This window comes from Panthera leo, chromosome C1 (assembly GCF_018350215.1).
Source record: "Panthera leo isolate Ple1 chromosome C1, P.leo_Ple1_pat1.1, whole genome shotgun sequence".
In the NCBI taxonomy this organism is placed as follows: domain Eukaryota; kingdom Metazoa; phylum Chordata; class Mammalia; order Carnivora; family Felidae; genus Panthera; species Panthera leo.
In genome coordinates this window covers 165,916,818-165,937,455 of record NC_056686.1, presented here as the reverse complement: position 1 = coordinate 165,937,455, position 20,638 = coordinate 165,916,818, and the positions used below count along the sequence as shown (strand labels likewise).

Here is a 20,638-nt window from a genome sequence, read left to right as displayed (position 1 = left end):
TTTGTTTCCTTATCCCCACCCAAGGCTGTATAGCAGTTGCTTGCTTGAATGGATACAGCCTGTCAGGATAGAAAGAGTGATGCTGTCTCCAGACAGCCAGCTCCAACCTGCTGAGATTCTATTTAAGCACCATTGACTCATAGTGAAGGGGGCGCCAAGGGCCAGGGGAACAGGCTCTTTGCCTCAGAGGCTACAAAGTATTATCACCAAAATCAAGTGGCTGGTTTCATGTTTACTCGAATGAAGTAGCCTACTGGCAAAACAACTTCTAGAGAAAAAAAAGAGTAACATCAAAGTCAACCTCTGCATCCGTGCTCCCCCTCACGAACACATAATTCTACCTCCTCTTCCTCAATTCTACCCAAACCCAACCCCCAAATATGTAGTGAGTCACAGTCACCTTCCCCTAGTTAAACTTCCATTTAAATAAACCTACCCTTGGGGAAAAACACAGATCAGGATGGCAAGGGTCCTGATTTTTTTTTTATTTACATCCAAATTAGTTAACATATAGTGTAACAGTGATTTCAGGAGTAGATTCCTTAATGCCCCTTACCCATTTAGCCCATCCCCCCTCCCACAACCCCTCCAGTAACCCTCAGTTTGTTCTCCATATTTATGACTCTCTTATGTTTTGTCCCCCTCCCTGTTGTTACATTATTTTTGCTTCTCTTCCCTTATGTTCATCTGTTCTGTGTCTTAAAGTCCTCATATGAGTGAAGTCATATGATATTTGTCTTTCTCTGACTGACTAATTTTGCTTAGCATAATACCCTCTAGTTCCATCCACATAGTTTCAAATGGCAAGATTTCATTCTTTTTGATTGCCAAGTAATACTCCATTGTGTGTGTGTGTGTGTGTGTGTGTGTGTGTGTGTGTATATATATATATATATATATATATATATATATATATATATACCACATCTTCTTTATCCATTCATCCTTTGATGGACATTTGGGCTCTTTCCATACTTTGGCTATTGTTGACAGTGCTGCTATAAACATGGGGGTGCATGTGCCCCTTTGAAACAGCATACCTGTATTCCTTGGATAAATGCCTAGTAGTGCAATTGCTGGGTCATAGGGTAGTTCTATTTTTATTTTTGTGAGGAACCTCCATACTGTTTTCCAGAGTGTCTGCACCAGCTTGCATTACCACCAGCAGTACAAAAGAGATCCTCTTTCTCCACATCATCGCCAACATCTGTTGTTGCCTGAATTGTTAATGTTAGCCATTCTGACAGTGTGAGGTGGTATCTCATTGTGGTTTTGATTTGTATTTCCCTGATGATGAGTGATGTTGAGCATTTTTTCATGTGTCGGTTGGCCATCTCGATGTCTTCTTTGGAGAAGTGTCTGTTCATGTCTTTTGCCCATTTCTTCATTGGATTGTTTGTTTTTTCGGTGTTGAGTTTGAGAAGCTCTTTATAGATTTTGGATACTAACCCTTTGTCTGATATGTCATTTGCAAATATCCTCTCCTATTCTGTCAGTTGCCTTTTAGTTTTGCTGATTGTTTCCTTCACTGTGCAGAAGCTTTTTATTTTGATGAGGTCCCAATAGTTCATTTTTGCTTTTGTTTCCCTTGCCTCCAGAGATGGTGTTGAGTAAGAAGTTGCTGCAGCCAAGATCAAAGAGGTTTTTGTCTGCTTTCTCCTTGAGGATTTTGATGGCTTCCTGTCTTACATTTAGGTCTTTCACCCATTTTGAGTTTGTTTTTGTGTATGGTGTAAGAAAGCGGTCCAGGTTCATTCTTCTGCATGTTGCTGTCCAGTTTTCCCACCACCACTTGCTGAAGAGACTGTGTTTATTCCATTGGATATTCTTTCCTGCTTTGTCAAAGATTAGTTGGCCATATGTTTGTGGGTCCATTTCTGGGTTCTCTATTCTGTTCCATTGATCTAAGTGTCTTTGTGCCAAGGGGTCCTGATTTTTGACTGAGAACTGACAGCAGAAGACAAGGTACTATGTAATTCCAGATTTATCTCCATTTAGAGTAAAATGTTTCTGAGTCCATTAGTCACAAGTCCATTACAAAAGTAGGTACAGGAAAAGGAAGCGGTAAAGCTTCTCTAACATTCTGTTAGCCTCAATTTACACATTTTCTCCAAAGTTATCTTCTTTCTTCCCATCGTCCTCCTCCTTCTCCCCCACCCTATCCCCTGCCCCTTTCCCCTCCTCTTCCTCCTCCTCCTTCTTCTTCTTCTTTGGTAAACTTTTGTTTTGCCAAAAATCTCTCTCCCTGCAGGGATGTTCAGCTCTAGACTGACTGAAGCCACAAGTGGAGGAGGCTAAGTCTTATTCCTAGCTCCCTATAGCTGTTTCCATCTTCCTGAAGTGCTGTGGCATTTATGGAGCTCGGTCCCCCTGTTTAGGCCCTTCCCACAGTGGTTCTATTTACAGGCTGCCTCGTGATGTGCCTCTGCTGGGAGCCAGCTAGCCAGGATGACAGATGTACCTTGTAGTCACAGTAGGGACACCCCAGGATTGTCTGTACCGTAACAGGAATGAGCAACCAGATACATGTGGGTTTGCTTTAGGAATCAGATAACACTTTAACATGATCTTAAACATTAAGAGAACTAGTCTTCCCATTTGCTTCTACTTCGTATCCAACTAATCTTTGATTTAAGTTACAATTTCACATTTAAGAGATCTTTGAAAATCTTTGATCTATTTCTTCTTTCCTTCTTATAGAAATGTAGTAGGCATGTCACAGTTTAGCATCTACATCCTGGAATTTCCAACCATAAGCCTAATGGGAAAATAAGCAGAAGGAATATTTTCAGTACAGTTTAGTAAAATAAATGTATGTACGCTCTAGTTTTATTGTGAAGATCAAAGTGCAGATGGGTGATTCCAAGTGGTGAAAATATTTATACACTTAGAAATTTTTTTAATGCTTTATTTATTTATTTTTGAGAGAGAGGGAGAAAGAGCACAAATGGGGGAGGGGCAGAGAGAGAGAGAGAGAGAGACAGAATCTGAAGCAGGCTCCAGGTTCCCTGCTGTCAGCGCAGAGCCCAACGTAGGTCTCAAAGTCAGAACTACAAGATCATGACCTGAGCTGAAGTCGGACGCTCAACTGCCTGAGCCACCCAGGCACCCCTAGACATTTTTATTATATTATAGTTATTAATATTTGGTGTACGTACTTGAAACATTATATAAAATTAAAAGCAATAGTTTACACTACTTTTTGGTATAAAAAAATGAAGTCAGACACCCCACTAGGGAACTAAACCAAACATTACATTTGATTTTTTAAGTTGATTGGAAAACACATTGTTTTGCTTCTAATGTGCTTAAAGTGCTTCTTGGAAGTTCACAGATGCTGAGTTGAAATAGATTTTGAAAGATCTCTACTTTGACATCTTCATTTTTAAGATGAGAAAACTGAGGTGTGTAAGATTTTCACTTGAGCAGTATGCTACCAAACTGCAGAGTTTCTGTTCATGTTGTGTTAAGGAGTCAGCTTTGGGCCAAAAGCTCATTTATTGGGCATTGGCATTTATTGGGCACTGACACACTGTCACTTGCTAATCTCAGAGTTCATTACTCGTTCCTGTTTTAGCCCATTCAACTACTGCATGGTCTAATGTTCCACGGATCCTTTTTCTGTGTTTTCCTCTTCTAGCCTTATTTTACGACATATCTGTTACAAGCTGTTTATATGCTGATGCTAACAGCACAGTTCCTTTGATGATGCCCTAACTAACTTACATGGTTATAACTGCACTAAGGGCCCTCAGAAGAGGACTCAGTACCTCAAGGCAAAATGAAGTGGGCTGTTCTAAATATGATTTTTTTAAATGTGATATGATATTCTGTAAAGATAAAGAACCATGGTTTTGCGCCTTGATTATCTTTGGGTAAAATATTCTCATTGTCTAATTTCATACACTATGTAAGACATAGGAAATTGTAAAATCTCATTTTCTCCACATCTACCTTCACAGCCTTCAGACTGCCAGATTTTGGGGAGTTATTTTTTTCATTCATTTTACCCAAAGATACATTTGTATGCATGAATGTTGAATTTCACTATATATTTTCTTGCCTGGCAACATAAATAAGCTGTTAATACACAAGGCATTTACAGACACTCTCTGTGGTAATATGTGACGGAACACTATTAGTTACTCATTCATTTACACATCTTCATTTAGAAATGTAATACGTTAATATTGAGCATGTTTTCTACCTGCAACAAGACAAAAAAAATTACTTTTACATTTACATAATGTTCATGGAAATTTGTAACTGGAGTCTATATATGGGTCACAAACAACTACCTTGCTGAAAAAAATAGCTATGACAGAATTGGGTTGGTGTCCATTCTTCCAAAATAAGTTTTGCAAACAGAAGCTTTCATATAATTTTATTTTTTTAGCCAGAAATTTTTATACTGCAGCAACATCAGGAAGGTAGCAGAAAAAAGACTTAGTGCACATATAGTATATTCCATATGTCAGAGTCTCATGTTCCACTTACACACATTTTTATGTCAATTTGGGTGAGTCGGTCATCTGAGTTCCAGGGATAGAAGGCAGATTAGAGCAGTAAATTAGAATCGAGGGAGAGACATGTATCCAACTAATAAAATCAGACTTCCTGACATTGTATAGCACTTTGCTATTGATTGACAAAATGACCGTGGAGAGTCACCCACTGGCAGGACAAGAAGCAGAAAAAGAATGCATGGATGCGGAAAACATGCAATGGGGCAGCATTGTGGTATAGTAAAGGTATTTCAGATTGATAGCCCTCACTAGTGATTTTAAGAAAAAACTAAACTATCATCATTCAACACATATCACCAATGTGGCTACTATGTACTGGACCACAAGACTGCAACAGTCCTCAGGAAACATGGAGTCCAGAGTGAATTAACGCCCATGGGACTTCAAGTCACAATGAGTCGTGACCAGGCCACACTGTGGGTCCGTTCAGAGGGTATGTATAAGAGAATAAGAAAGATTATAATTTGTTCTGAAAATGCCCATCCCATAGGCATAAAATGTGTTAGAAGTTTGGTGTTTAACATCTGCAAAGTGACTCTTTTTCCTGAAGAATATAGAAAGTTGAAGTTTAAAATCATAGTTTTTGGGCGCCTTGGTGGCTTGCTCGGTTAAGCATCTGACTTTGGCTCAGGTCATGATCTCGCAGTTCGTGGGTTCAAGTCCCTCATCGGGTCAGCTTGAGTTCCACTTTGGGTGAACATGAGTCTTGCTTCTCTCTCTTTCTCTCTCATTCTCTGCCCTTTGCTCACTTGTACCCCCCAAAAAATAAATAAAATAAAATAAAATAAAATAAAATCATAGTTTTCATGTCCAGAAAATAAAACAAATATATTATTACGAAGACAGTGAACTTGCAGAGTTTGTAAAATAGCCATTACTGAGACATGCTGCCACGTCCAGTGTCAAATGGAGTGCCCATCTTCTCTGTCCAAGCTGCCCCACTTCTGCTGCTACAGTCCTGGCCCTGAGCACAGCAGGCAATGGTGCAGTTGTCAAGCAGAAGGAGGCCAAGGGAGCCTTGTCCCGAAATCTCTCCAGGACTTAGGCTTAATATTCTACCCATAATAATTGTAGCAAATCATTCAGGTTGAATTATGAAACTTTGGGTCCTTTCATTTCAAATGCAAGCATCCCTGGGCCATAATAACTGTGAAGCCTCTGTTACTCAAAATGAGCACCAGAAAGCTTTTTTCTAAAATGGGCAAAAGGATGGGCAAGAAATGAAGCTCATGAAGTGGACCTTAAGAGAAATGGACTGTTGATTTTGTATTTTTGATTCTGGCCAAACCTGTGCCATAGTTCCAATGAAAGGCTTTTGTCTTTAATGTGTTTCCTTAGTTTTAAAATATCCCATTTCCCTCACATAAATTGGCCTTGCCAGCACCAGACTCACAATAATACATTCTTCTGCCAAAGCAGCCTTGACCAGCTTCGTCAAGACTAAGAATAGCAAGCCAGCCTGGTTGTCATCAGCCCCTTTTGCTTCTGCTTCTTCTCAAGGAAGCTTTGTTCATTCCTAACCCTGAGAGAGGCTTACTGCTCCCTGGGAAATCTGGTGACGATGTTCATTCTGCTAGTTTCAAAAGAACTACACTTAAAATTTTTTTTAAATGTTCATTTATTTTTGAGAGAGAGAGAGAGAGAGAGAGAGAGAGAACACACACACACACACACACACACACACAGATAGAGTGCAAGTGGGGGGAGGGGCAGAGAGAGGGGGAGACACAGAATCTGAAGCAGGCTCCGGGCTCTGAACTGTCAGCACAGAGCCTGATGCAGGGCTCGAACCCACAAGCCGTGAGATCATGACCTGAGCTGAAGTCGGACACTTAACCACTTAACCGACTGAGCCACCCAGGTGCCCCCAAAAGAACCACAATTTCAAAGTCTTAATACTTTTTTTCCTAATTATACCTCTATTAACTTAGTCTGCATATTCCATAACAAATATGGAGGAGCTGAACAAGTACATAGATTGGAAAATCACATTATTCATTAGAAAAAGAAAATGCTCCTGGTGTTTTAAAGACTTTTAGAAAATGTTGTTAATGTGGATTATAACAACATTAAAAATTTTCTAATAGGGTAAACTCTCCCGTCCAGCTCTGGGTGTTCTTTCCTGCTTATGTCCTCCTGTTGAGCAGTTGTCTTGGCCATTTTCACCATTCCCCATTGTTGACAAGCTAACTAAAGTTAGAAACAGCTGCAGGAACAATGATCCCATAGCCAAGCGACCATGGCACTCAGTTTCTTTAAAAATTTGACAAGTTATATGGAGATTAGATGGGAAGTTTTCATGTTGGAACATTTAGGTAAGAAATTTAGGCACGATTAGATTTTTCTGAAAATCTAGTTGCTAAAGGCAGTTTGTTCATGTTGCCTTCCGCTTGTATCTGCAATAGTCTGAAATTGGATCTGGGAAAGGTACAAGATTTAAACTGCATTTCTGGTGGGACCAAAAGGAAAAAGTGCCAGCAACTTTGTCAGAGGAGCTCATGTGTCAGAAAGAAGCTGAGTCCGTTTCACATACCCATAGTGCCATGAGCATTCTTTGGTCTTATAAATCATCTTCAGTGGAAGTGCATACATTCTGAAGAAACAGAAATAAAATTGTGCTCATCATTTACCAGTCTTAAATTTTTTGATCCAAAGTAGATTTAAAATTTCATGGTTTAGAATTACAGTGCTAAGGCTCAGCCTTTCTCCATTCATCACATAGTTTTCAAATAGATGTTGATCTTTCCCATTTAAACAAGCCAATGTAATCCAATGATTATCAGATTGATGACAGAACCCCTCTTCCTTTCTCTCGACTGAAGTGTATAATATATATCATGTTCCAATAAGATAAAAAAAGAATATAACATTTTATTTTCCAATGGATACATGTAGTGACAGGACATATATTTTCCCTGTTCTTTCTTCTTTTCTTATGTTTATTTTTATTAAAGATAAAAATTATGTTTTAAATTGTGGTAAAATACACGTAACATAAAATTTACTACCTTAGCCATTTTAAGGGTACAGGTTAATGATATTAAGTGTATTCACACTGTTATACTACCATTACCACTCTCCATTTCCAGAACTTTTTCATCATCTCAAATAGAAATTCTGTACCCATTAAATAATAACTCTTTATTGAGACCATCTTTTTTAATACAAGAATCTGTGGTTTCCTCAGATAGTTGCTGATTGTGACTTTGGGGAAAAAAGTTCCTGCCAAAGCTCTATGTGAATAATGCAGGATGTAGTCCCTTTGTATTTTAATCCCATTTGTTTTTTCCCCCACTAAAATCAAACATGTGCAGATTAAAACACTGAATGTCAAAGAAGTTAAATATTTATTGGTTATTTCATAAGTATAGCAGCAGAAATAAGATATTCTCAAATATTTTCCTGAGTTCTAATAGAGAAATAGTTTTCAAATTTTGAAACTATAGTTCTTTCCACCTCTTCAGAATGTTACTGATTTATCAGTTTCAATGTTTAATATGGTCTCTGTGCTTGGCTTAATTGGTAGCTTAAAACTCGTCTTCAACAATTTCATTTACCATATAAAATAAACAACGCCGATTAGGTATAGGTGTGTCAGGTGCAAAAATTGCATCAGCATAATAATTTCCATGCATGCAAGTCTGCCAGGGCCTTTCTAGATAATCGTCTCCAAGAAATGGTAAAGATAAAGTCAAGGTTCTGTTTTTATAATATGCAGAATTTGAGTAAGCGTTTTGAGAAAAGAAATATTTTTTTAGGGCAGATATATTTTTTTATGCATTACAAGTCTAGAATCTGCATGTACACAGCTCTTATTCCCTTCCAAATAATTTATTTGCTGCCATTGAAAAGAATTTTAATATGCTTCTGACTTTTCTTATCATTGCTCAGATTTATCAACCATGACATTGTTCATTTTTTGCTGTTAAATGCTTCCCTATAATCTAAGAAGGTTTATGCTTTCTCTTTACTTCCCCTTGCTGATAATATAAAGAACCTGTCAATATGTTTATCTTTCTTGAATATGGAGAAGGGCACAGAAAGTGGTGTGTTTAATGGAATGGGCTGCTAGAACTTTGGTCACTGGTAAAGGTGACCTGTGTGTTCTCCGGGCTGTCATGATGCATGCCCTAGTCTCAGTTCATAGCCCTATGCTTGGTTTATACACAGGTTAGCATTGCCATCAGTGGTGACACTGTCACTTTACTTTGGATTGGAAGGACATCTGAAGTTAGTGGCCTATACCTAATAAGGAAATCTCTTCTGGAAACTGCTCATGAAAAATAACTTTTTTAAACTGGATTTGGACAAATAAAGTACTTTTCCTGCTAAATCTCATATTGGGTCTCCTCTTACATCTCACTATTGTCCTCAGTGGTCTGTATATCAACTCTTCATTGACCTCTTCAACAGGAACAGCTCGTTGAAGCCTCATAAATTAATACCTGATGGCCATAAGGGTGCCTTGGGGCACCCGGGTGTCTCAGTCGGTTAAGTGTCTGACTTTGGCTCAGGTCATGATCTCACTGTTGGGGAGTTCAAGCCTCGCACCAGTCTCTGTGCTAACAGTTCAGAGCCTGGAGTCTGTTTCAGATTCTGTGCCTCGCCCTCTCTCTCTGCCACTCCCCTGCTTGTGCTCTCTCTCTCAAAAATAAACAAATAAACATTAAAAAAAAAAAAAGACAGAGCCTCTGGAGATAAAAGGATCTGGGGCAAATGCTAGCGCACTGAGAATGAAATGAATGGGGGCACTTGATGTCAAATCAATACAAATAAGAAAATTTGAGTTGTTGAAAATCTATGGTATGTTAAAAATTGTCTTGTTTGGAGGCCAAAGGATATTCTATACTTATAAATCTAATTATAAATTACAAATCAAGAAGTACAAAGAACAATTTATGCTTACTTATATTTTGGGGATATGTTTAATTTCGCATATACCAGACTTGTTTCCTATTGCAAAATCACTGAATACATTTTGAAGATTATCAATATCTTGAAGTGTTTAGACTTTTTATTTTTTACAAGTCAATATTAGTGTCCTCATTTTAAGGAAATCACCTCTTTCTTTTTACTGAACTACAGCTCAAAGAGTCATTCAAAGATATAAAAAAGAAATTCAACAATTTGAAGTTTAATTACACCAAGAAAAATGAAAAAGCTCGGAATCTGAAGGCTCTTAAATATCAAATTCAACAAGTTGATGTGTATGCTGAAAAAATACAGGTAAAGAGAAAGTGTGGGTGGTGCATTTGTGTGTGTGTGTGTGTGTGTGTGTGTGTGTGTGCATGTGCATGAACTACTACAATTACTGCAAAACATTTTGCATTTTAATTCTAGATGCTTAATCTTTGGGCCTTTTTGTAGCATTGGGACTGAGAAGGTAGTTTTCTGCTTTTGTGACAATTGGGTTCCCATGTAAATTGTTTAAGTTAATTTATCTCTTGAGGCAGCTCTGGAATGGATTGTACCAAACTTACCCAGCCTCTCTGCTTCCATTCTTCCCCACAGCGCATGCACACACACACACACACACACACACACACACGTGCACACGCACGTGCACACACATGCATGTCTACACCTTTTGTACACCCCTTTTCCTTTCTTGCACCTGCCAATGTCAGGAACCTCCTCCACTGCTCCTAGAACCCCTGGCTAGATTATTTGAATACCTTTCCCAGGAAACAGTGAGCTTATTGAAGACAATAAAATATTTTATTTTATGATCGTTGTCTTTTTTAATCATAGTATCATTCTCGAAATCTGGAATAGAACCTGGTACATAGTGAATTTTCTACATGATATTAATACTGGATCAATAAAATATGTGGAAGAAAACCCATTCTTTCCAAAATACATTCGTGATAATTATTATTTTAATATTATATAACGGAGAAAGCTGCAAAAATTTCTCCAAGTTTTTCTCTTATTATATAATCACTATCTAGCCTCATAAATAAAAATTGAGTGTTATTTTAAAAGCTGGGTGTTTTTTTTTGCACAGGCTTTGAAAATGAAAATGGGAAAAGTTGAGAATAAAACTTCTTATTCTCTCTTAAATTATCCAAATAATAAAGTGAATGTCCTTTTGGAAACCATGAAAGATTTGCAAAAACATGTGGATGAGTTTGAAAAAGTTGTGACAGATTACAAGATGAATTTGGACCTGACTGAACATCTCCAGGAAATGATAGAAGAGGTATCTTCTTGTTGTAATGATATCCATATGTAATATTGTTTTGTAAAATTACTCTGCTACTTTAAAACAATGCTGCTTTAGATGTTATTGTCATGAAATCTATACATCTCCTCCTTTTCATGATTATTTTCCTAGGATAATTTCTTAAAGTAGAATTGCTAGACCAAAGAGAATGAATGTTACAAGGTTTTGATTGTAATGTCCAAATGTTCTTTGGAAACATTTTACTAATTTTCTCTTACCAGCAACATATAAGAGTTTCCCATTTCCACATGACCCCATCAACTCAAGATGTTTAACCATCATGGAATTATGTTCACTGCTTTTTAAAATACTCAAAATGACTTACTTATTTCACAGAATTTGAAAATGTTTAGAAAGAAAAGTGATACTGGGAATTTTCAGGTAAAAAGATTGTTATTGGCATTATTTTTGCTTTTGTATTGGCATTTATTTTTGCAGAGGATAAATGGTAGAGTGCTCATACACTGTACAAAATTTGACAAGTTAAAATTATTATTTGCACACTTCATATTGAAGAAATTCCGCACTTGAGGTTCTTTGAAGCCCATTATTCTGTGAGACAAAACGTGTCTCTCTTTACCACTGATGCAGCAGTGTTTAGATGTAACACCATGCTAAGGAGAATGAGGGTGATCATTCTTCTCTATCTGATGTATAGGTTTGCTGTAGCTCTCTGGCACTTATTTAAAGGCAGCTCTTAACAGAGTCATGTGCTTCTATTTCTTGCTCATCATAATTTCTCCGGCCTTGGTCAGACACATTCCTTCCATCACAGTTATTTAGTATTTTTTGTGAGAAACTGTCTCAGTTCTCCACTGTATTTTGAAAATATTATATAAGTATCTTCTATTAAAAAAAGTCAAATGCTATTCTTTAGATGATACTTCCTTAATTGATAAACTAGATCTCATTCTTAAAAGAGAATTTATTTATTAGAGTGTTAGTCAGGCAATACTTTATCCATGTATTGTTAATTATTTCAGTCAATTAGACTAGATTTTGTATGTTTGGAGAATATACTTTCTTCTCGAGTGCACATGGAACATTCTCCAAGATAGATCATATACTGGGTCACAAAACAGCCCTTCATAAGTTTACAAGAATTGAAATTATACCATGCATACTTTCAGACCACAATGCTATGAAGCTTGAAATCAACCACAGGAAAAAGTCTGGAAAACCTCCAAAAGCATGGAGGTTAAAGAACACCCTACTAACGAATGAGTGGGTCAACCAGGCAATTAGAGAAGAAATTAAAAAATATATGGAAACAAACGAAAATGAAAATACAGCAATCCAAACACTTTGGGACGCAGCGAAGGCAGTCCTGAGAGGAAAATACATTGCAATCCAGGCCTATCTCAAGAAACAAGAAAAATCCCAAATACAAAATCTAACAGCACACCTAAAGGAAATAGAAGCAGAACAGCAAAGGCAGCCTAAACCCAGAAGAAGAAGAGAAATAATAAAGATCAGAGCAGAAATAAACAACATAGAATCTAAAAAAACTGTAGAGCAGATCAACGAAACCAAGAGTTGGTTTTTTGAAAAAATAAACAAAATTGACAAACCTCTAGCCAGGCTTCTGAAAAAGAAAAGGGAGATGACCCAAATAGATAAAATCATGAATGAAAATGGAATTATTACAACCAATCCCTCAGAGATACAAATAATTATCAGGGAATACTATGAAAAATTATATGCCAACAAATTGGACAACCTGGAAGAAATGGACAAATTCCTAAACACCCACACTCTTCCAAACCTCAATCAGGAGGAAATAGAAAGCTTGAACAGACCCATAACCAGCGAAGAAATTGAATCGGTTATCAAAAATCTCCCAACAAATAGGAGTCCAGGACCAGTTGGCTTCCCAGGGGAGTTCTACCAGACGTTTAAAGCAGAGATAATACCTATCTTTCTCAAGCTATTCCAAGAAATAGAAAGGGAAGGAAAACTTCCAGACTCATTCTATGAAGCCAGTATTACTTTGATTCCTAAACCAGACAGAGACCCAGTAAAAAAAGAGAACTACAGGCCAATATCTCTGATGAAGATGGATGCAAAAATTCTCAGTAAGATACTAGCAAATCGAATTCAACAGCATATAAAAAGAATTATTCACCATGATCAAGTAGGATTCATTCCTGGGATGCAGGGCTGGTTCAACATTCGCAAATGGATCAACGTGATACATCACATTAACAAAAAAAAAGAGAAGAACCATATGATCCTATCAATGGATGCAGAAAAGGCCTTTGACAAAATCCAGCACCCTTTCTTAATAAAAACCCTTGAGAAAGTCGGGATAGAAGGAACATACTTAAAGATCATAAAAGCCATTTATGAAAAGCCCACAGCTAACATCATCCTCAACGGGGAAAAACTGAGAGCTTTTTCCCTGAGATCAGGAACATGACAGGGATGCCCACTCTCACCGCTGTTGTTTAACATAGTGCTGGAAGTTCTAGCATCAGCAATCAGACAACAAAAGGAAATCAAAGGCATCAAAATTGGCAAAGATGAAGTCAAGCTTTCACTTTTCGTAAATGACATGATAGTATACATGGAAAACCCAATAGACTCCACCAAAAGTCTGCTAGAACTGATAAATGAATTCAGCAAAGTCACAGGATACAAAATCAATGTACAGAAATCAGTTGCATTCTTATACACTAACAATGAAGCAACAGAAAGACAAATAAAGAAACTGATCCCATTCACAATTGCACCAAGAAGCATAAAATACCTAGGAATAAATCTAACCAAAGATGTAAAAGATCTGTATGCTGAAAACTATAGAAAGCTTATGCAGGTAATTGAAGAAGATATAAAGAAATGGAAAGACATTCCCTGCTCATGGATTGGAAGAATAAATATTGTCAAAATGTCAATACTACCCAAAGCTATCTACACATTCAATGCAATCCCAATCAAAATTGCACCAGCATTCTTCTGGAAACTAGAACAAGCAATCCTAAAATTCATATGGAACCACAAAAGGCCCCGAATAGCCAAAGTAATTTTGAAGAAGAAGACCAAAGCAGGAGGCATCACAATCCCAGACTTTAGCCTCTACTACAAAGCTGTCATCATCAAGACAGCATGGTATTGGCATAAAAACAGACACACAGACCAATGGAATAGACTAGAAACCCCAGAACTAGACCCACAAACGTATGGCCAACTCATCTTTGACAAAGCAGGAAAGAATATCCAATGGAAAAAAGACAGTCTCTTTAACAAATGGTGCTGGGAGAACTGGACAGCAACATGCAGAAGGTTGAAACTAGACCACTTTCTCACACCATTCACAAAAATAAACTCAAAATGGATAAAGGACCTGAATGTGAGACAGGAAACCATCAAAACCTTAGAGGAGAAAGCAGGAAAAGACCTCTCTGACCTCAGCCGTAGCAATCTCTTACTCGGCACATCCCCAAAGGCAAGGGAATTAAAAGCAAAAGTGAATTACTGGGACCTTATGAAGATAAAAAGCTTCTGCACAGCAAAGGAAACAACCAACAAAACTAAAAGGCAACCAACGGAATGGGAAAAGATATTTGCAAATGACACATCGGACAAAGGGCTAGTATCCAAAATCTATAAAGAGCTCATCAAACTCCACACCCGAAAAACAAATAACCCAGTGAAGAAATGGGCAGAAAACATGAATAGACACTTCTCTAAAGAAGACATCCGGATGGCCAACAGGCACATGAAAAGATGTTCAACGTCGCTCCTTATCAGGGAAATACAAATCAAAACCACACTCAGATATCACCTCACGCCAGTCAGAGTGGCCAAAATGAACAAATCAGGAGACTATAGATGCTGGAGAGGATGTGGAGAAACAGGAACCCTCTTGCACTGTTGGTGGGAATGCAAATTGGTGCAGCCACTCTGGAAAGCAGTGTGGAGGTTCCTCAGAAAATTAAAAATAGACCTACCCTATGACCCAGCAATAGCACTGCTAGGAATTTATCCAAGGGATACAGGAGTACTGATGCATAGGGGCACTTGTACCCCAATGTTTATAGCAGCACTCTCAACAATAGCCAAATTATGGAAAGAGCCTAAATGTCCATCAACTGATGAATGGATAAAGAAATTGTGGTTTATATACACAATGGAATACTACGTGGCAATGAGAAAAAATGAAATATGGCCTTTTGTAGCAACGTGGATGGAACTGGAGAGTGTGATGCTAAGTGAAATAAGCCATACAGAGAAAGACAGATACCATATGGTTTCACTCTTATGTGGATCCTGAGAAACGTAACAGAAACCCATGGGGGAGGGGAAGGAAAAAAAAAAAAGAGGTTAGAGTGGGAGAGAGCCAAAGCATAAGAGACTGTTAAAAACTGAGAACAGACTGAGGGTTGATGGGGGGTGGGAGGGAGGGCAGGGTGGGTGATGGGTATTGAGGAGGGCACCTTTTGGGATGAGCACTGGGTGTTGTATGGAAACCAATTTGACAGTAAATTTCATATATTAAAAAATAAAAAAAATTAAAAAAAATAAAAGCAAAAAAAAAATAGACTAGATTTTGTATGTTTGGGCTTTTTTCTTTTCTTTTAGCTGAGATTTGAATTATTTTTAGTGCTATACACTTTTTTTACTGCATGTTCTTGTAAGTGTATAATGTTCTTAGGAATTCTATTTTAGGTAAATCTAAGAAGGCAGGAAAATCAAATGCATTTCTATACCTTTATTTTCTTAACTGACTCTAATACCCTAGTGCAAAAACATATGATCATATTTTGATATTTTCTTTATTATAACTTAGAAAGTTCAAACTAATGTGATTATAAAGTTTGAGGGATTTGAAATTTGATACTTCAGTGGTCAAAATGAAGAACTTTAGAAGGATGGTGTCTCCTTAATCTATACTTTATCCCATTTTAATTTAGTGTCATTTTTGGTATGAAGACGCAAGTGCCACAGTTGTAAGAGTTGGAAAATACTCTACAGAGTGCAAGACAAAGGAAGCTGTGGAAATTCTCCACCAGCAGTTCAATAAGTATATCATGCCCTCAGTGCCTCAGCAAGAAGAAAGGATTCAGGAGATCAGTGACCTAGCCCAGCGCTTATATGGTGAGGTCTTTTTAAAAATATCCAGCAATTTGCCATTGAACAAATCTATAGCCACCTAATCCAGCAGAAAGCAGAGCATGGCAGGCCTTCAGGGTCCTCACTGTAGCAACTACTTGGGGGAAGAGACTCAAGATAAGAGCCCATCTCTATAAAAGTAAGCAGGAGGGAAAATAGGAAGTAACTTCTGCCTGCAGGAGACGAGGCCTTTGGATTTTCACTATATTGTATAAACCCTCCTTCTCTGTGTTCTTTTCTCCCCTATTCCTGTCGCTCATCCCCAGGGTAATAAAACCAGAACAATGCTCTGCTTATTCCAGTGTATTTTATCCACTGTATTCTATTCAGTTTCCAAACACACTAACTTCTCACAAAGACCAAGACAAGTTAAATCCCCCTCCCATTATTCATCATCCTGCATCCTGCTTTGTCTGCATTCCTGGCCCTTATCACCACTTGACAAATTGTATAGTTATTTGTCTATTGCCTGGCTTTTACACCAGACTGTAAGCTCCATGAGAGAAGGGATTTTGCCTGTTAGTTTACTGCTTTGTGGTATGTACTAAGTACTTCACAAATATTTGGTAAATAAATGAATCATTGAGTAAATACCTTGTATAAATAAATGAATGTCATCAATCTTCATCTGCTCAGTATGAAAGCTATGCAATTTTCAAAATTTTCATCGAGTAAGATGCTTTAGGAATATTATTTTAACTCTTACAGGCTACCCAAACATCATTGGACCCAGAATTTTAATGCAAATAAATTTATCTAAAAAAATTTGAATACCTATTATCTATGAAGAGGTGTGATTGATTTAAAGACAAATAAAACTTAGTTTCTTCATTTGAGAATCCACAACCTAGGCCTAGAAGTCATGTTATGGTTAATGCAGTAAGAAAGGTATGAAAAGTGAGTATTGGTTTGCTAGGGTTAACATCACAAGATACCATAGACTGGGCAGCTGAAACAACAGAAATTCATTTCCTCACAGTTCTGGAGGCTGGAAGTCCAAGATCACAAGGTTGAGGTGCTGACAGGATTGGTGTTGCCTGAGGCTTCTTTCCTTGGCTGGCTGCCGGCTGAGTTCTTGCTGCCTTTTCATACAGGCATTCCTCTGTGCACAGGCTCCCATTGGTGTCTCTCCCTCATCTTTTGTGGGAGGGATCCAGTCATATTGGATTAGGGCCCGTCCTAATGGCCTCATTTTTACTTAATCACCTCTTGAAGGACCTTATCTCCAAATGTGGTAACATTCTGAGATACTGGAGGTTGAGGCTTCAATTTACGAATTCTGAAGGAGACACAGTTCAGCTCATAACAACGTGAAATACAGCTTAGTCTAAGCCATGGAGTCTGTAATCCTGGTTTCAAATCCCTGCTCCTGCAATGATTGTCTGGGTAACCTGAGACTCTTTGAGTCTCAGTTTTGTCATATGTAAAATGCGATAGAACCTAGAGAATCCAAGGAGAATTACATTAATGCGTATAAAGTGCTTAGCCATAACCTGTTAACAACAGGGATGAGCCTTAAAGACATAATGCCAAGTGAAAGAAGCCAAACACAAAAAGACAAATATTATGTGATTCCACTTACAGCAGGGACCCAGAGTAGTCGGATTTAAGAGATAGAAAGTAGAGTAGTGGTTACCAGGAGTTAGGGGCAGAGAGAAATGGGAGCTGTTTTTTAATGGGTACAGAGTTTCAGTTTGGGAAGATGAAAAAGTTGTGGAGATGGATAGTGGTGATGGCTGCACAACAATGAGAATGTATTCAATGCCACTGTACTGCACACTCAAAAATGGTTGAAATGGTAAATGAATGAATGAATGAATAAATAAATAAATAAATAAATAAATAAATAAAATACAACGTTTAGCCATAGTCAAACAATGAACACTCACTACATGGTAGCTATTTTTATTGTTATTCAGGTAGAGAGAAAAAAAATCTAGGCAGGCAAAGATTAAGAACATTTCAGAGATATTGCTATTTGAAGTAGATCTTGAAGAGTACATAGGGTTTTGACAGCAGAGAGTGGGGGAAGGGTATTCTTGGTATAGGAAAGAATACTCTGGCTATGGGGATTCGCAGGGGGAGAGTTGCTGGTTCAGTTTGACCAGAACTAAATGTGTGAGGGAACTAGGGTGGCATACGTTTGGGAGAAGCACCTTGAAACTATATTATGGAGGGCTTTGAATCCATGAATAAAGAATGATTGAATGTTCAAAAACAGGAGAAAATGGATTAGAGTGGAGCTTTAAGAATATTAACAAAGCAACATGGTTTAGGCTACATGAAAGTGATGTGGTACAGCAGATTTGTAACCATTTTCCTAGGGTACCTGTTTTTCATGCCTTCATTCATTTATTTATCTATTCAACAAGTATTTATTAAGCACTTACTATCTACCAGCCTTTACACCAGATACTGGGGAAATGAATTAACACCCTAGCAGAGTTTGTTTGTTTGTTTGTTTGTTTTCTGCTAAGGATTTGACCTCAAAAAATAGTTGTTTTGTTTTGTTTTGTTTTGTTTTTTGTCTTTTGTCCCTTCTCCTCACCAGGTTTTGAAGAAGGGCAGAAATATGCTGAGAAAATAGTGGCAAAACACAAAGAGGTTCTTGAATCTATCACTGAATTATGCGTCTCTCTCACAGAGCTTGAAGAAAAGCTGAAGGTAATTTCTTCTTCCCAGAGTATGTATTTTCAAGTGATATAAATAAAAATGTGTTGATAAGTGTCTTCTGGTCCAAAGATGTTCTAATGGAAATTCTCAAGGGACATAATGTGCACATTTGTTTCACAGCTTTCTAACATAATTATCTGGGTGTTTCTGATAATTAATTCTGTTTCTTTTCCATCACTGCAGAGAAAAATATTGCTGGGAATGAGGGCTAAACACAATTAAGGTGTCTCATTTACATTTTCATGGATCACATCCTAAAGGATAAATGTATGCCATTAAAATCAAAGTAAAGTCTGTATTAAGTAGCCTTATACTTTCATTCCCAGATAATAAATGTAAGGGTTCTTTTTCCTTCCAAATTGTGGCCCCGGAGAAAATAAAACTAAATCTTCACGTATTAGATTCATTGAACATTTAGCTTCATGGAAGTATTGAACTAATCATTAGCATCTTTCATGAAGTAATAAGCTGATGGAATAAAAAATAGAAAATATGTTGATGTCTAATCCCTAGGCAAAAATCCAGTTATGAGAGAGAAATGCATATATTGTTTTGTCTGTATTTTATGAAAACTAGCTTCATTAGTACTATTTTAACAACTGGCTGAAAGAACTAGTTACTTAAGATGTAGAGAATGACAAGGTAATTAAGAGCACAAGCCGTAGAGTAAAATACAGCTGCCTCAGAATACCAATTCTCCAAATAACTGGATTTGTGATTTGGGGCAAGTTACTTCATCTCTTTGAGTCTCAGTTTCTTGATCTATAAAATGGAGGAAATAGGGGATCCTAATCACAGAGTAACCCTGAGGATTGAATGTGAAGACACCCATGGTTATTGTGATTATTGTTGATATGGAGACATAATGGTGCTCTTGCAGTTCAGAGCAGAATTCTATTTCTAGCAACCTTTTTTTTTCTGTATGAATTTCCACATCATAAATTTGAGTACTCAGTCCATTCAGAATAGTTTGCTTATCTTTTAACTGAGTGGATGACCAAATTATCTTTTTTCTTTAAGAAACAGATTTTCAACTTTTTTTCTTTTTTTATTTTACCATTTAATTAACACTGCAATGAACATCTTCGTGCATAAAGATTTTTTTTTTCTCTTGTATTGTTACCTACACATAAGCTCTCCAGGGCAGATTTGGGTAAATGAGTACAAAATTGTTAATGTTCCTAATATACATACGTTAAATTAAATTCCACAAATATTTTAGAATTTTAATGCCATCAATAATGTATGAATGTGCCATGGGTCTTATATTATCTTTTTAAACAATGATCATTTCCTCCCCACCTCCATCCAACCCTCCGAGGATCTGTTTCTTCTCTTGACTTCCAGGACACAGCTTGAAAACTGCTACTTCCCCTGACTCTTTGCTCTTTACTATCTACAACATCCCTCCCATTTCTGTTGTACTTCCTCAAGTGAGGTCCACTTAATAAAATTTACTCTCTCAAAGTGATATTCCTTTCTGCTTTCACCTTCATGGCCGTTCTTTCTGAAAGCTCTACCCACTCCCTCTCCTCACTTCCTCATTTCCCATTCTTGTTACACCCCTGTAATCAGGATTGCACCCTCTTTTTCTTATTCCCAACACATCACTTGGATTCCCTTTTGCACTAGTCAGGAGCATCCTGATTATACATTCCAGCTGGATTACACTTCCTAATGCTAATGTCATTTTTACACTCAAAACACTTGACTACAAATTCTTCATTGCTTACTATATAAAGTTTAAACTCAAGGCCTTCTGGTATTCCAAGGCTGTCTTTCCAAATCAGTGTGCTTCTATACTCATCGTAGGCTCCTGTCTCACTGGTCTGCTACCCCACATTTCTGAGTTTTCTCCTCCTAAACCTTCCTGTACATGACCTTCTCTCTCTGCTTATCTAAATTTTACTATCTCTCAAAGCCAAACCTAAATGCTGCCTCCTCCACAGTTCCTTTGTGGTCTGGGTCCCTGCCTCTCTGATTCCCCCATTCTTTCCTACTGTGATCATCACATATAACTACCATTAGTACCCCAAACCATTTACTCCATTACACCTGAAGAAACCCTATGACTCTGTTCAGCTTAGGGTCCCACACATTT

The 20,638-nt window shown here is 37.6% G+C and overlaps 1 protein-coding gene across 2 annotated transcripts in view; it reads left to right on the top strand.

The window, feature by feature from the left end:
- The window catches only part of CCDC141 (coiled-coil domain containing 141), a 228,886-nt gene that overhangs the window by 189,634 nt on the left and 18,614 nt on the right, over positions 1 to 20,638 (top strand). For both annotated transcript variants that reach the window (XM_042949270.1, XM_042949269.1), the window contains 4 exons: positions 9,612 to 9,752; positions 10,534 to 10,728; positions 15,666 to 15,849; positions 18,416 to 18,528. In XM_042949270.1, the coding sequence (XP_042805204.1) occupies positions 9,612 to 9,752; positions 10,534 to 10,728; positions 15,666 to 15,849; positions 18,416 to 18,528 (633 nt within the window). The remainder of the gene's footprint in view (positions 1 to 9,611; positions 9,753 to 10,533; positions 10,729 to 15,665; positions 15,850 to 18,415; positions 18,529 to 20,638) is intronic.